The sequence below is a fragment of the Cherax quadricarinatus genome, chromosome 51, assembly GCF_038502225.1.
Source record: "Cherax quadricarinatus isolate ZL_2023a chromosome 51, ASM3850222v1, whole genome shotgun sequence".
Classification (NCBI taxonomy): Eukaryota; Metazoa; Arthropoda; class Malacostraca; order Decapoda; family Parastacidae; genus Cherax; species Cherax quadricarinatus.
This window is the reverse complement of record NC_091342.1, coordinates 10,113,264-10,127,310: the sequence shown is the minus strand read 5'-3', so window position 1 is coordinate 10,127,310 and position 14,047 is coordinate 10,113,264. Positions and strand designations below refer to the sequence as shown.

Below are 14,047 nucleotides of genomic sequence, written 5' to 3'. Positions count from 1 at the left end.
CAACTTCTCTTCAGAATCTCCCAAGAGCACAGTGTCATCAGCAAAGAGCAGCTGTGACAACTCCCACTTTGTGTGTGATTCTTTATCTTTTAACTCCACGCCTCTTGCCAAGACCCTCGCATTTACTTCTCTTACAACCCCATCTATAAATATATTAAACAACCACGGTGACATCACACATCCTTGTCTAAGGCCTACTTTTACTGGGAAAAAATTTCCCTCTTTCCTACATACACTAACTTGAGCCTCACTATCCTCGTAAAAACTCTTCACTGCTTTCAGTAACCTACCTCCTACACCATACACTTGCAACATCTGCCACATTGCCCCCCTATCCACCCTGTCATACGCCTTTTTCAAATCCATAAATGCCACAAAGACCTCTTTAGCCTTATCTAAATACTGTTCACTTATATGTTTCACTGTAAACACCTGGTCCACACACCCCCTACCTTTCCTGAAGCCTCCTTGTTCATCTGCTATCCTATTCTCCGTCTTACTCTTAATTCTTTCAATTATAACTCTACCATACACTTTACCAGGTATACTCAACAGACTTATCCCCCTATATATATATATATATATATATATATATATATATATATATATATATATATATATATATATATATATATATATATATATATATATATATATATATATATACATACATACATACATACATACATACATACATACATACATACATACATACATACATACATACATACATACATACATACATACATACATACATACACAGTGGACCCCCGGTTAACGAACTTTTTTCATTCCAGTAGTATGTTCAGGTGCCAGTACTGACCGAATTTTTTCCCATAAGGAATATTGTGAAGTAGATTAGTCCATTTCAGACCCCCAAACATACACGTACAAACGCACTTACATAAATACACTTACATAATTGGTCGCATTTGGAGGTGATCGTTAAGCGGGGGTCCACTGTATTGTGAAGTAGATTAGTCCATTTCAGACCCCCAAACATACACGTACAAACGCACTTACATAAATACACTTACATAATTGGTCGCATTCGGAGGTAATCGTTATGCGAGGGTCCACTGTATAATGTATATATATATATATGTCGTGCCGAATAGGCAGAACTTGCGATCTTGGCTTAAATAGCAACGTTCATCTTGCCATATAGGACAAGTGAAAATTTGTGTATGCAATAATTTCGCCAAAATCATTCTGAACCTAACGAAAAAATATATATTTCACTGTGTTTGTTTATTATTAAATTATTGTAAACAAATCTAAAATATATTTAGTTAGGTTAGGCTAAAATAAATTGTTCTTGTTATAATAAGGTTAGGTAAGTTTTCTAAGATTCTTTTGGTCCAAAATTAAAATTTTTTACATTATCATTAATGAAAAAAATATGTCTTTAAACGTATAAGAGAAAATTTTAGAAAGGACTTAATTTTAAATGAGTTATTGCTAATTGACCAGTTTTACATATTCGGCATGACATACATATATATATATATATATATATATATATATATATATATATATATATATATATATATATATATATATATATATTTATTTATTTATTTATTGTACCCACAGAACAAGTGGTATTGATCAATAACAATACTACACTAGCCAAGGAGTCGAATGCATGCTGTTTTGGCCCCACACAGTCCTGTGGTCTAGTGGTCTAAAGCATCATGCGTTCGACTCCTTGGCTAGTGCAGTGTTGTTTATATATATATATATATATATATATATATATATATATATATATATATATTAACAAGTCTGAATTTTATATTATACAATTCATAGTGAATGATTCTATGAATAAGGAGAAAAATGGTAGCAGTAGTAGTATACAATACCCACAAGTTGATGAATAAGACACATGTGCAACATCAGGGAATCTGTTATGAAACATCTTCAGAATATAACCAACCAGATGTTGAACTTGTTTTCATCGTACGGAAGAATGAATGGGGGCTTGAACCGTGGTTCTTGCATGTAGCAGGCCCAATGCAGCACCAGCATTGGTACAACATTGGGCCTTCTATATGTAAAGGCTATGGTTCAAGCCTATATCCATTCTTCTGTTTATTCATTGGCAGTCATTCAGTTTGACATATCCGAGTTTTCAGATTATGTAGCTTAGAGGTATATGAGAATAGATGCATCATGAAAGCTTCTGGTGCTGTGGGGATAGAAGAGTATAAGTTGGTTCCTCTGATATAAGCCAGTCACAGAGTTCTGTCTGTAAAATCTTCCTATGGTAAGCATTGTGACTCTATAGTACAGGACCACTGTTTGAATCAAGTCCATTCTTCTGTTATTTACTTAGAGTGGAAGTGGGTCAAGCTAAACAGTTGTTAGTAATAGAGTTGAAGACATCTTCAAGCTTCTACACCTCACTTCCCAGTATTCAAGTCTCTGGTCACATGCATCTGCTTTAGGCTAAGAGACTGATTATCCTCCAACAAGGCTGAGGGACTGATTACCTCAAACTACCTCTTCCTTTCTACTGTCTCCAGGATTGTAATCCGTCTCTGTATTCAACTGATGAAGCCTGCAGGGCAGGCAGAAAGTTTCGTCAATGAAGATACCTGGTGTTGCACTTCTGACTTATCAACTTGTTGGTATTGTATACCATTCATTATATGGTTGGGTGAGACTTGCATCTGCCTAGCATGAACCAGTAGGCCTATTGCTGTGTGAAACATTGCCGCAATAAAAATGTCACATTAGCTGCACATGTGTCCTTTTACCTAACAATGCTAAACTGTTTGAATACTTGACATTATGTTCACCAAATTGAGAGACTTTGTTGAGTTTTATTTAACCACAATTTACCTTTATATGCATATTCAGGGTTTAATGAAAGGAAAGTGGATATACGTAATGTCAATACAGTGCCTACTTTAAATACATTGTGCATAATTAGAGTTGGTAAATTCATATTTTGATATATAAGCAAGTTACGAGTGCATACGTTTTGATCCTGTCTGAGGGATCACCAGTATTGATGGTATATACCTTCTGCTTCTTTCCCTTCGTATAATCAGGGTTGAAATTAGGGGAAATTGAGTGTAAAACCAATACTGCATATACTTTATGCATCAATTTTTTTTTTCTAGTAAAAAGTGTGCATGATTCAGCTGCTGCTGCAGTTGCTTGTTTACATGCGAGTACTCTCCCTCTCTCTCTCCCTTCCTTTGCTCCTCCCTCCTTTTGTTCCTCCCTCTGCTGCTCTATCCCTTTTCTCCTCTGTCCCTTTGCTCCTCTGTTCCTTCATCCTTTTCTTCCTTCATTCTCATCTCCCTTCTCTTCTTGTGTTTTGTACTAATAGTAGTAAATAAACTACCACAATCACCACAGTATTGCTGATTTATTTAAATACAACTGTTAATATGAATAAATAGTTTGTATACAAAACAAATTGGTATTGAATCTCCCAGTAGTTAGGATTCAGATACTCTCAGGGCTGCTTCAGCTCTTCAACCCAACACTAGTTACACACTAAGCAGGCAGCAATGTTTGCTCAGATACTTTTTTTTGTTATTTTGATAATTTTGATGGGGGGGGAGCTAGTACTCATAAGATTGGGGGGTCTAAGTGCTCTTTTTTTTTTCATAGTTAAAATCAATTCTTATACGTAACTCAGTACCTGATCAGCCAGGTTTATATGTTGGCCAGTAATACCAGCCTGGTTGATCAGGCCCTGATCCACCAGGAGACCTGGTCACAGACTGGGTCATGGGGGTGTTGATCCCCAAAACCCTCTCCATGTATACTCTAGGTATAACTCAGTTTACACCATGCAATATGAATTTGCTAACATTCATTTAAAACCTCCAAGAATTTCTTTACTCCAAATTCTTTTCTCATATTCTTTTTTAACTACACTTTTCCTGAATTTATATGTTAATGTCCCTTATTTTCTTTCCACAGTTGTTCTTTCAACATTGCCACAGGTATATGAAGTCAAGCTTCAAGCCTTTGTCTATATTTCAAGACTTTCTCAGGGAGTGCCAAAATAAATTAAAACTGTGATGGAGCTATGGTATACTGTCCCATCCTTTTAACCACCAACATCATGGCAGTGTAAAAACAATCAAATAGGTGACTGTTGAAGGCACCATGAACAGTAGTAATCTGGCTGTATTTCTCTAGCTGCACACAGTGGGAATGGTTGGTTTTGAGTATGGGCCAATAGGCCTGATGCAGTGCTCCTCAATTCTAACGTTCTTACAGTACTGACAAGTTGATGAATTAGACACATGTACAACATCTTGGTATATTTATTTTGTAAGAAAATAAAGATACCCAATTATTGCACATGTCTAATTTATACAACAGAGTTCTGAAGTGCTTTTACTTTTATTTTTTTAACATTTTTATTTAACAAGCACTTGGATAATTCCCTTATTAGTCTATTATATCAAGAATTTTCTGCCATCCAAAGATTTACTTTTATGAAATCTTAAACTATTGTATTAACATTGGGAAGGAAGTGTATTAATGTACAGTATAAAATACCACAATATGTCTGCATATCATAATGTTTAGACTGAGCTATTGATCCACACTAAAAAAAATATTACAGCATAAAGAGCTGTATGGCATGTGTGGTTTGGCACTTTTTTTAATGTACTCTTATAGTAATAATAATAATAATAATGTGGGTTTATACTCATTATTATTGTTGGTCTTGTAAATTTTATAATTTTGTCTTTATCTTGCAGTTATGGGATATTAGACGGAAAGGTTGCATCTTTACTTATAAGGGTCACAATCTCACAGTCAATAGTCTCAAGTTCTCTCCAGATGGCCAGTGGATTGCTTCAGCTGGGGAAGACTGTAATGTTAAGGTCAGGACATATGGTGTTTTACATATTTATAGTATTATTTGAATTTTCAGAAGCTGTTTCATTTCAGGCTTGTCATTCATGAATCAAGATTGCAGAAACATTTATCGTTTTCTAAATATTATAATCCAATTCAAACATAGTACTTTTTTGTCAAATTTGTTTTATAAAATAATAAGGTGGACCCCCTGCTTAACGACCTTGATTAGGACTGGAGAAAAGGTTGTTCGAGTGAAAAATGTGTTAGATGAATATCCTTTTTCAGTAGCAGGCCATGTTATAACTTGAGATAGGGATTGGGACAATAATATCCCATTTCTGATTCTTGTATTTTTTTAATTGTTGATGAATGTTTACCAAAAAAAAGGAATGAGCTTGTCATAAACATATTGAGAAAGTTTAGGCATTCCCAACAATTTAGGTGCTTTATTGAATTTATGCAGTCAGTGAAGGGTTTCTACATTCTCCAGATTTGTAATTTTGCCTGCCTTAAAAAAGCTGTTAGCACAAGTGACTCTTATCATCATTGGCTTGACCTCTCATATTTTGAAGGTTCTAGTTATCCAGCCTCTGATCCTCTGACATCATTCTTAAGTTCCTCACATTAATCTTCTACTCTGTTGAGTGGTTTGAGTTTCTTTCATACTCTGATCCAGTTTTTATTTTCTAAAATTTTTCCATTGCTGAATAACTGAAATTTATCTTTATTGAACGTGTAGTAAAAAGGTTTCATCAAATGGTTGTACATGAATTGTAAGTAGATGAATATATACAGTATGTTGCTTTAATGTACATACTGTATTTGATAAGTCTAAATGCCAGTTAGTCACATTCTGTCAATGAATTTTTATGGGTCGTGTAAAGTATGTCAGTAGTATTTATGTATTTTTGTAATACACCAGTCATCTCCCACTGAGGTAAGGTGACCTGAAAAAGGAGAAATACTTTCACCATCACTCACTCCATCACCATCTTACCAGAGGCACACGGTCACTACAGTTCAGATACTCCTTCAAACTGCAGTATCCCCACCCCTCCTTCAGAGTGCAGGCACTGTACTTTTCATCTCCAGAACTCAAATCCGGCTAACCGGTTACCCTAATTCCCTTCATAAATGTTACCTTGTTTACACTCCAACAGCCTGTCAAGATATAAAAACCACTTGCCTTTGCTCACTCCTATCTAACATGCTCTCACACACCTGCTGGATTTCCAAGCCCCTTTTATACAAACCCTCTTTTACCCCTTCCCTCCCTTCAGATCTTCCTTCATATTTATATTATGGTAATATAATATGTGTACAAATGTATAAAAGGTGGGGTGGTAGGAAAAACAGAATATTGAAACAGCCTTGAGGACAAGGCTCAGTATTTCTTCTTTGTAGCCATTTTATTTACTTCTCAAAGACTGTGTCCTCACACTTGAACCTAGAGGTGGACCACAATCATAACTGTGAAATATAGGGCAAGGCAGACAGTGCTATAGAAAAATGAATATCTCCTTTATAAAACCAATGCTTTATTTCATTGAGATGTTACAAATTGTTTTACTTTTAATGTACTATCTAGAAAAGTTTTAGCAAATAATTTTAAGTGGCTTAGAATTTTCAAGTATGATATTTAGACACATGTGCAACATCTAGGTATCCTTATTGTAGACGTTTCACCACCCAGTGGCTTTATCAGTACAAATTCTAGGACATAATTTGAAGACAGTAGATCTATATACAGAAGATGAGGTAATCAGTCCCTCAGCCTTGGAGTTGGTGTGGAGAGCACCGTGGTCGTGGAGATTCTGGAGCAAAGGTAAGGAGGCCAGCGCTTACATACTAATGCCAGGTGAAAAGGGACGTGTAACAGACGAGGGCATAGTCACTGGTAGGCAAGATTCCCCAGTGGAAGTAGGTCAGACCCAAAGAGATGGGTTAGTTGTAGTAGGAGGTTATGTACATGTCCTCCTTGCCTTTGCTCCAGAATCTCCAAGACCACGGTGCTCTCCACACCAACTCTAAGGCTGAGGGACTGATTACCTCATCTTCTGTTCTACTGTCTTCAAATTATGTCCTAGAATTTATGTTGATAAAGCCACTGGATGGTGAAACGTCTACAATAAAGATACCCAGATGTTGTATGTGTCTAAATATCATCTTGTCGGTATTGCATACCATTTTTGTACAATTTTCAAGTATAATTCAGTGTGTAGGAGGGGTTGTTGTGGTGGTTTGGGCATTAAGGAGAGCATTGGGCAAAATAGGATGACCAAGGTGGTGTGTGATTCCTGAATGGAAGGAGGAATGGGGGTCATCCTAGGAAGGGTTGAAGGTTTTGAGTGGTAGGGGCTTGTACATTCATATATACACGTGTGTGTGTGTGTGTGTGTGTGTGTGTGTGTGTGTGTGTGTGTGTGTACGCACGCACGCACGCACGCACGTACGTATGTATATACGTACATACTCACCTACTTGTGGTTGCAGGGGTCAAGACTCAGCTTCTGGCCCCATGTGTGTGTGTATTTGTTTTGTGTGTTAGATTGGAATGAACGAAGACAAGTAGGTTTTAGGATTTGATATACTGTTGCATTGTAAGGAAGTTGACATTTATGAAGGAATCCAGGGAACTGGTTACCCCATTGAGTCCTGGACATAGGATTACATTGCCTGTGCTTTGAAAAAGGGGTTGGAATGTTGCAGTTTGGATGGTCAATTGAATTGTTAGTTCTTTTGTTTTTTAGAAAGTTGACAATTGAATGAGTGATGGTGAATTTTTTTTTTTATCGCCCAATTTTTATGGGAGATATCCGAGCTAGTGTGTTAAGATTAATTATACTGTATTACTTAGATGATGGTATATTGGAATATATTTACTAATCACATTGTAATGCAGTTATGGGATCTCCGTGCTGGCAAGATGATGACGGAATTTGCTCAGCACACGGGTCCGGTCAGTGATGTGGAGTTTCACCCTCATGAATTTCTCTTGGCATCTGCATCTCATGACCGGACTGTCAACTTCTGGGACCTGGAAAAATTCTCACTGGTATCTGCTACTGATGCTGATACTGGGCCCATTAGGTTAGTAAATTTGTCCTGAGTGAACTTGTATTAGTTTTTTGTGCCCACTAGTGCTTTCTGTAATAAGTTTTCTCAGCAGCTTTGAGGGGGAGCCATAGAGATACTCAAGTTTGGTACACTGTGCAACCTAGATTATATAAAAAAGTTTTTCTGCCAAAATTCTACATTTATATTTCTATATTCATAGCACTATAATGTATGTAATGTCAAATTACTGATGATTTTGCAGTTATAATATTTTATCATTAGTACAGTGGAACCTCAAATATCGAACTTTCTTCGGTCCAGAAGGCTGTTTGAGTGCCTTTACCGAATGAATTTATTCCCATCAGGAATAATGTAAATTAGATTAGTCCATTTCAGACCCTCAAAAATACACTTATAAAAGCACTTACAAAAATACGCTTACATAATTGGTCGTGTTGGGAGCAGTTCGATTTTTGAGGTTCCACTGTATTTTCTAGTGTAGTCTTGTCCTCTAGAACAAGTATTGAGGTTGCAGTTACAGTATCACTTTCCTTCTTGTCTACTGCCATTAAAATTGATCCTTCTTTACATCTTCAGGAATTTCTGTATATTATATGTACGAGTGGCAGCAAGTTTATATATTTTTTTTTTTTTATCGTTGGTTAAATAATTTTTCACTTTATGCCTATGTTTTTTTTTTAAGATGCAACAATTTTTTTATAACAAACATGCATTATAATGAAAGTAATTTCATAATGTAAAGGGAGCTTCTGTGCTCCTACTTTTCATTACTTTTTATTAAACACAATGAGTATTGTCCATTTGCTTTTGTAGGGTGAACCCTTTTCTTTTATTTCCTCAATGTAGCATTCTATATCCTGCAAGTTCCAATTCCAAATGATTATCTTGCTGTTGCAGTACTAAATTTGATGAGCACTTGCTTATTTGCACTGCCTTAATTTAATATATCATTTTGCTAATTGCATAATTTCTTGTCAAGAGCAAAGGTTGGACAATTCAACTTACTGCAGTCTTTGGCATGTGTATGAGTGTCTGTAATTACCTATTTGTAATTAGTGTACATATTTATCTTCAGAGGCAAAAACATGAATGTACTAGGGTATAGTGTTACCAACACTTTTATAGGGGTGTGTGGCATGTGTTTTTAACGCTGCAGTGAGGAGGTGGTAGAGGCCTTGAAGGCATCATGTTTGAGGGCACTGTGTAGTGTGAATATCACACGGGGAATTTGGAGTGTAGAAATTAAAAGGCATGGTTGGGTCATATTGACCTCTTCAGAATTTTGAAGAGAAGTTGTTGAATTGGTTTGGGCATGTAGAGATAAAATTATGAAATTAAGACACATGTGCAACATTTGGGTATCTTTATTGTAGAAGTTTCGCCATCCAGTGGCTTTATCAATACAAATTCCAGGACATAATTTGAAGACAGTAGAACTATATACAGAAGATGAGGTAATCAGTCCCTCAGGAGATGAAGTACTGATTACCTCATCTTCTGTATATAGTTCTGAGGGACTGATTACTTCATCTTCTGTATATAGTTCTACTGTCTTCAGATTATGTCCTGGAATTTGTATTGATAAAGCCACTAGATGGCAAAACGTGTACAATAAAGGTACCCAGATGTTGCACATGTCTTAATTTCATCTTGTCGGTATTGTATACCATTCTTGCACAACATGTAGAGATAATGGATGGGAAGGGATAGGATAGGTTGTTGTTTTCTGTTGTTCTTGTGTCCACTTATTTATCTTGATATCTTTCCTCTTACCCTGGCTTACTTTTCCGATTTGTTAAGTAGCATTCTGTGTTGCCCCGTATCAAAAGTTTTTTTATATTTCAGGAATGTTCAGTCAACCTGTCTCTTTCTATTTTTCTATCATAATTTCTTTAATGCAGGAAATTTTAATTTTATCCTCTCTCAAAAATCTTCAAAAAATTAATTCATAAACGAATCTACTCCTACCTTATCTCCCAAAACATACTCAACCCCTGCCAATTTGGATTCAGGCCAAATAAAAATACTAATGATGCTATTATACACATGCTAGAACATATATACACTGCAATAGAGAAAAAAGAAGTCCCACTGGGGATCTTCATTGACTTACGTAAAGCTTTTGATACAGTTAACCATGACTTGCTCCACGTAAAATTGTCACACTATGGTATAAGAGGGCACTCCCTCAACTACCTCAAGTCATACCTCAGCAACAGAAGCCAATATGTGTATGCAAATGGGGCAAACTCTTCTGCACAACCAATTACAGTTGGTGTCCCACAGGGAAGTGTCCTTGGCCCTCTTCTCTTTCTCCTATACATAAATGACCTACCAAATGCTTCGCAATTACTCAAACCCACACTATTTGCAGATGACACTACATACGTCTTCTCCCACCCGAGCCCAGTCACGCTAGCCAATACTGTAAATACCGAATTACAGAAAATATCTACCTGGATGAGGACTAACAAACTTACACTAAACATTGACAAAACCTACTTCATTCAGTTTGGTAACAGAGCTACAGATGTCCCTCTTAACATAATGATAAACGGATCACCTATCACAAAGCTAACAGAGGGAAAATTCTTAGGAATCCACCTTGATAATAGACTCAAATTTCATACACATATACAACAAATTTCTAAGAAAATTTCCAAGACTGTAGGCATACTATCGAAGATACGGTACTATGCTCCACAGTCAGCCCTCCTGGCCCTATATCACTCTCTTATTTACCCCTATCTCACCTATGGAATTTGTGCATGGGGCTCAACAACAAGTAACCATCTCAGACCACTAATTACCCAACAAAAGGCTGCAGTTAGAATGATAACAAATTCTCACTATAGGCAGCACACTCCACCAATATTCAATACACTAAACCTACTCACCATACAAAACATCCATACTTATTACTGCACCTATTACATACATAGAACACTTAACTCTGATATTAACCCTCCCCTCAAACATCTCCTTGCCAACCTCAACAGAACACATGACCATAACACAAGGCACAGATCACTCTTTGATGTTCCTCGTGTCCATCTCACACTATGCAAAAACTCAATGCACATAAAAGGCCCTAAAATCTGGAACTCATTACCTGTAAATATAAAAGAAACACTACCTGTTTATAAATTCAAGTCTCTTCTCAAAGATCACTTACTCACCCAAAACCAAATAAATACTGAATAACTGAACCTTATAAATTGTATATCTTAAATGTTTCTCACAATTATATCACATAAATGTTAAACCTAAAACCCAATCTAACTTTATTATTTTTTAAATACACTACCTAACAGAATACTCCATTCTACTGAATGTACAACAATGCATACAACCATATGACCTGTCTTTGTAATACTCACTTGTGCTTTATAGTAATCTGTTTACATTAAAGTTTTATCACTGATGTCATCATTGCTTAGTTCATCTTAAGTTAATTTTAAGCCAGCCCGTAATGCTATGCATAGTATAAGTGGCTTTGGCATGCTGCTCTTATCTGTATTTTTTGTACCTCTGTATGTGTGCTCAAATTTTTAAATAAATAAATAAATAAAATTATTACACTATTAAATTAATGCATTGAAAGCTCTCTATGCCTGGAATAATATTTTTTGCAATATATTTTTTTTTTATTATTAACACATCGGCCATTTCCCAAGGCAGGGTGGCCTGAAAAAGAAAAACTTTCATCATCATTCACTCCATCACTGTCTTGCCAGAGACATGCCTAAACAACAGTTATAAAACTGCAACATTAACACCCCTCCTTCAGAGTGCAGACACTGTACTTCCCATCTCCAGGCCTCAAGTCCGGCCTGCCGGTTTCCTGAATCCCTTCTTAAATGTTACCTTGCTTACACACCAACAGCATGTCATGTCCTAAAAAACATTTGTCTCCATTTGCTCCTGTCTAACACGCTCACGCATGCTTGCTGGAAGTCCAAGCCCCTCACACACAAAACCTCCTCTATCCCCTCCCTCCAACTACAGATTCATATACTCTTGAAGTCATTCTGTTTTGTTCCATCCTCTCTACATGTCCAAACCATCTTGATAACCCATCTCAATATTTGATCATTATTATGTTTTCAATTTACTCCAATAGTCCTCTTTAGTATTTGCATTGCAAATATATATTGATATCCAGTGAATTTACATTTCAGAACAATTGCCTTCCACCCTGATGGTGACTGTTTGTATGCGGGATCTCCAGATGTCTTAAAGGTGTATGGTTGGGAGCCTGCACGAACCTTTGACACTGTTGCTATGGGCTGGGGCAAGATACAGGATATTGCTATTGCTCAAAACCAGTTAGTAAGTACGGAAGCGATTTACACCACTTACTAATCTGTGGGGAGAGGGGAACAAAAATTTTCATCAATACTGTTTTGTTTGTACTAATACTTTTATGACATTATGCTTTTTTGATTCAAGAATAAACCTTCCCCCTTTTTTTTGTTACATTCTTTTTAAAGGTTAGTTTACGTCTATGCTCAGATTTAGAAATTACAGGAAATCTAATATTAATTTAGTTTAATCAGTTTGTGTTTCAATATATGCAGTATCTGTTTCTTCAGAAACATTATCTGATGATTAGGTTAACAGTTATTTTAATAGTCAAGGTATTCAGTGAACTTAAATTACATTTAATTGAATAATAATTTTTTTTCCCAACACGTAGGCTGTCTCCCACTGAGGCAGGGTGACGACTTATTGGTAGATAAATGTTATTGAGGTACCCCCCTACATTCATTAGCTTTTTTTGTCTTGTGTGTTAGAATAAAAAATAATAGATTTAGTAAGTATTTAATATGAAGAGAGTAAGGAGAGCTGGAGAATAAGCTGATGCTATTAAAAAGACAATAAACATTTGTAAGTTTTTAACTATACAGTAGACCCCCGCTTAACGATCACCTCCCAATGCGACCAATTATGTAAGTGCGTTTGTACGTGTATGTTTGGGGGTCTGAAATGCACTAATCTACTTCTCAATATTCCTTATTGGAACAAATTCGGTCAGTATTGGCACCTGAACATACTTCTGGAATGAAAAAATATCGTTAATCGGGGGTCCACTGTACAAGTGTTTTCTGTTCTGGAGGATTTTTTTTTATTATTGAAGCAACACCATATAATATGTATGCTCTTAACCCTTTCACTGTCTCATATGTAGATCCACACAATTGATACCACCTTAAGTACAGTGCCCTGAAATATGCTGTGAGCAAAAATTTTGGCCTAGACATGAGTGAATGGGTCTGTGTAGTGCAAGATTTACAACATGGTTCTTCATGGTTAGTTTGGAGTCAAATTTCACCCCAAGGACATTACATAGTATATAAACATGAAACGTTTATATGCTATGGAAGGGTGGTAGTCGGTGGAGGGAAAACATTACATTTTCTCTGGTCCAGCATTAGAGAAAACATGTATGAATCTGTGTTGGCCCAGTCACTGCCCTTAATACATAACACTTTTGTTTACAATTCTCGGCATGAGTTATTCATTAGTTTTCTCTTTGTTTATGATGGCATCTAAAGGTAGTTGTTAGAAACTATTCAACTCAGTGAACACGGTATGTTGATGGTAATAATATGGCTCTGGGCCGCAGTGTAGGTAGCCAGTAGGTGTAGCCCAGGCTACCTATGCTGAATTCCTACCACCTCTCACCCTACATTAAGGCTACAAATATTTTAAGGTAAATAATGAATGTATTGTGTATGTATTATACTTTTTATTGTGATTTTTAATGCCTAGTTCTATTACTAACTTAAGTTAGTGTAAACTTGACAACCCTACGCCTGTTGTGGAATCTATTGTGGCTTTGGGAAAGTCCATGGGGTTGGATGTGAGTGGCCAGGATGTGGAAGTTAGTAGACGACCACAGGGAAGAGCTAACCACTGAAGATCTGCAACACTATAGTTATTCTCTATAAAATTTATTTTTTGTTAATACATGTATTTTTGAGTGTCTGGAACGGATTAATTGGATTTACATTTTTTTTTTTTTTAACAAGTCGGCCGTCTCCCACCGAGGCAGGGTGACCCAAAAAGAAAGAAAATCCCCAAAAAGAAAATACTTTCATCATCATTCAACACTTTTACC

The 14,047-nt window shown here is 36.3% G+C and overlaps 1 protein-coding gene across 6 annotated transcripts in view; it reads left to right on the top strand.

The window, feature by feature from the left end:
* The window catches only part of kat80 (katanin 80), a 319,028-nt gene that overhangs the window by 261,906 nt on the left and 43,075 nt on the right, over positions 1 to 14,047 (top strand). For all 6 annotated transcript variants that reach the window (XM_053784829.2, XM_053784828.2, XM_053784830.2 and 3 more), the window contains 3 exons: positions 4,743 to 4,868; positions 7,748 to 7,935; positions 12,105 to 12,255. In XM_053784829.2, coding sequence (XP_053640804.1) covers positions 4,743 to 4,868; positions 7,748 to 7,935; positions 12,105 to 12,255 — 465 coding nt within the window. The remainder of the gene's footprint in view (positions 1 to 4,742; positions 4,869 to 7,747; positions 7,936 to 12,104; positions 12,256 to 14,047) is intronic.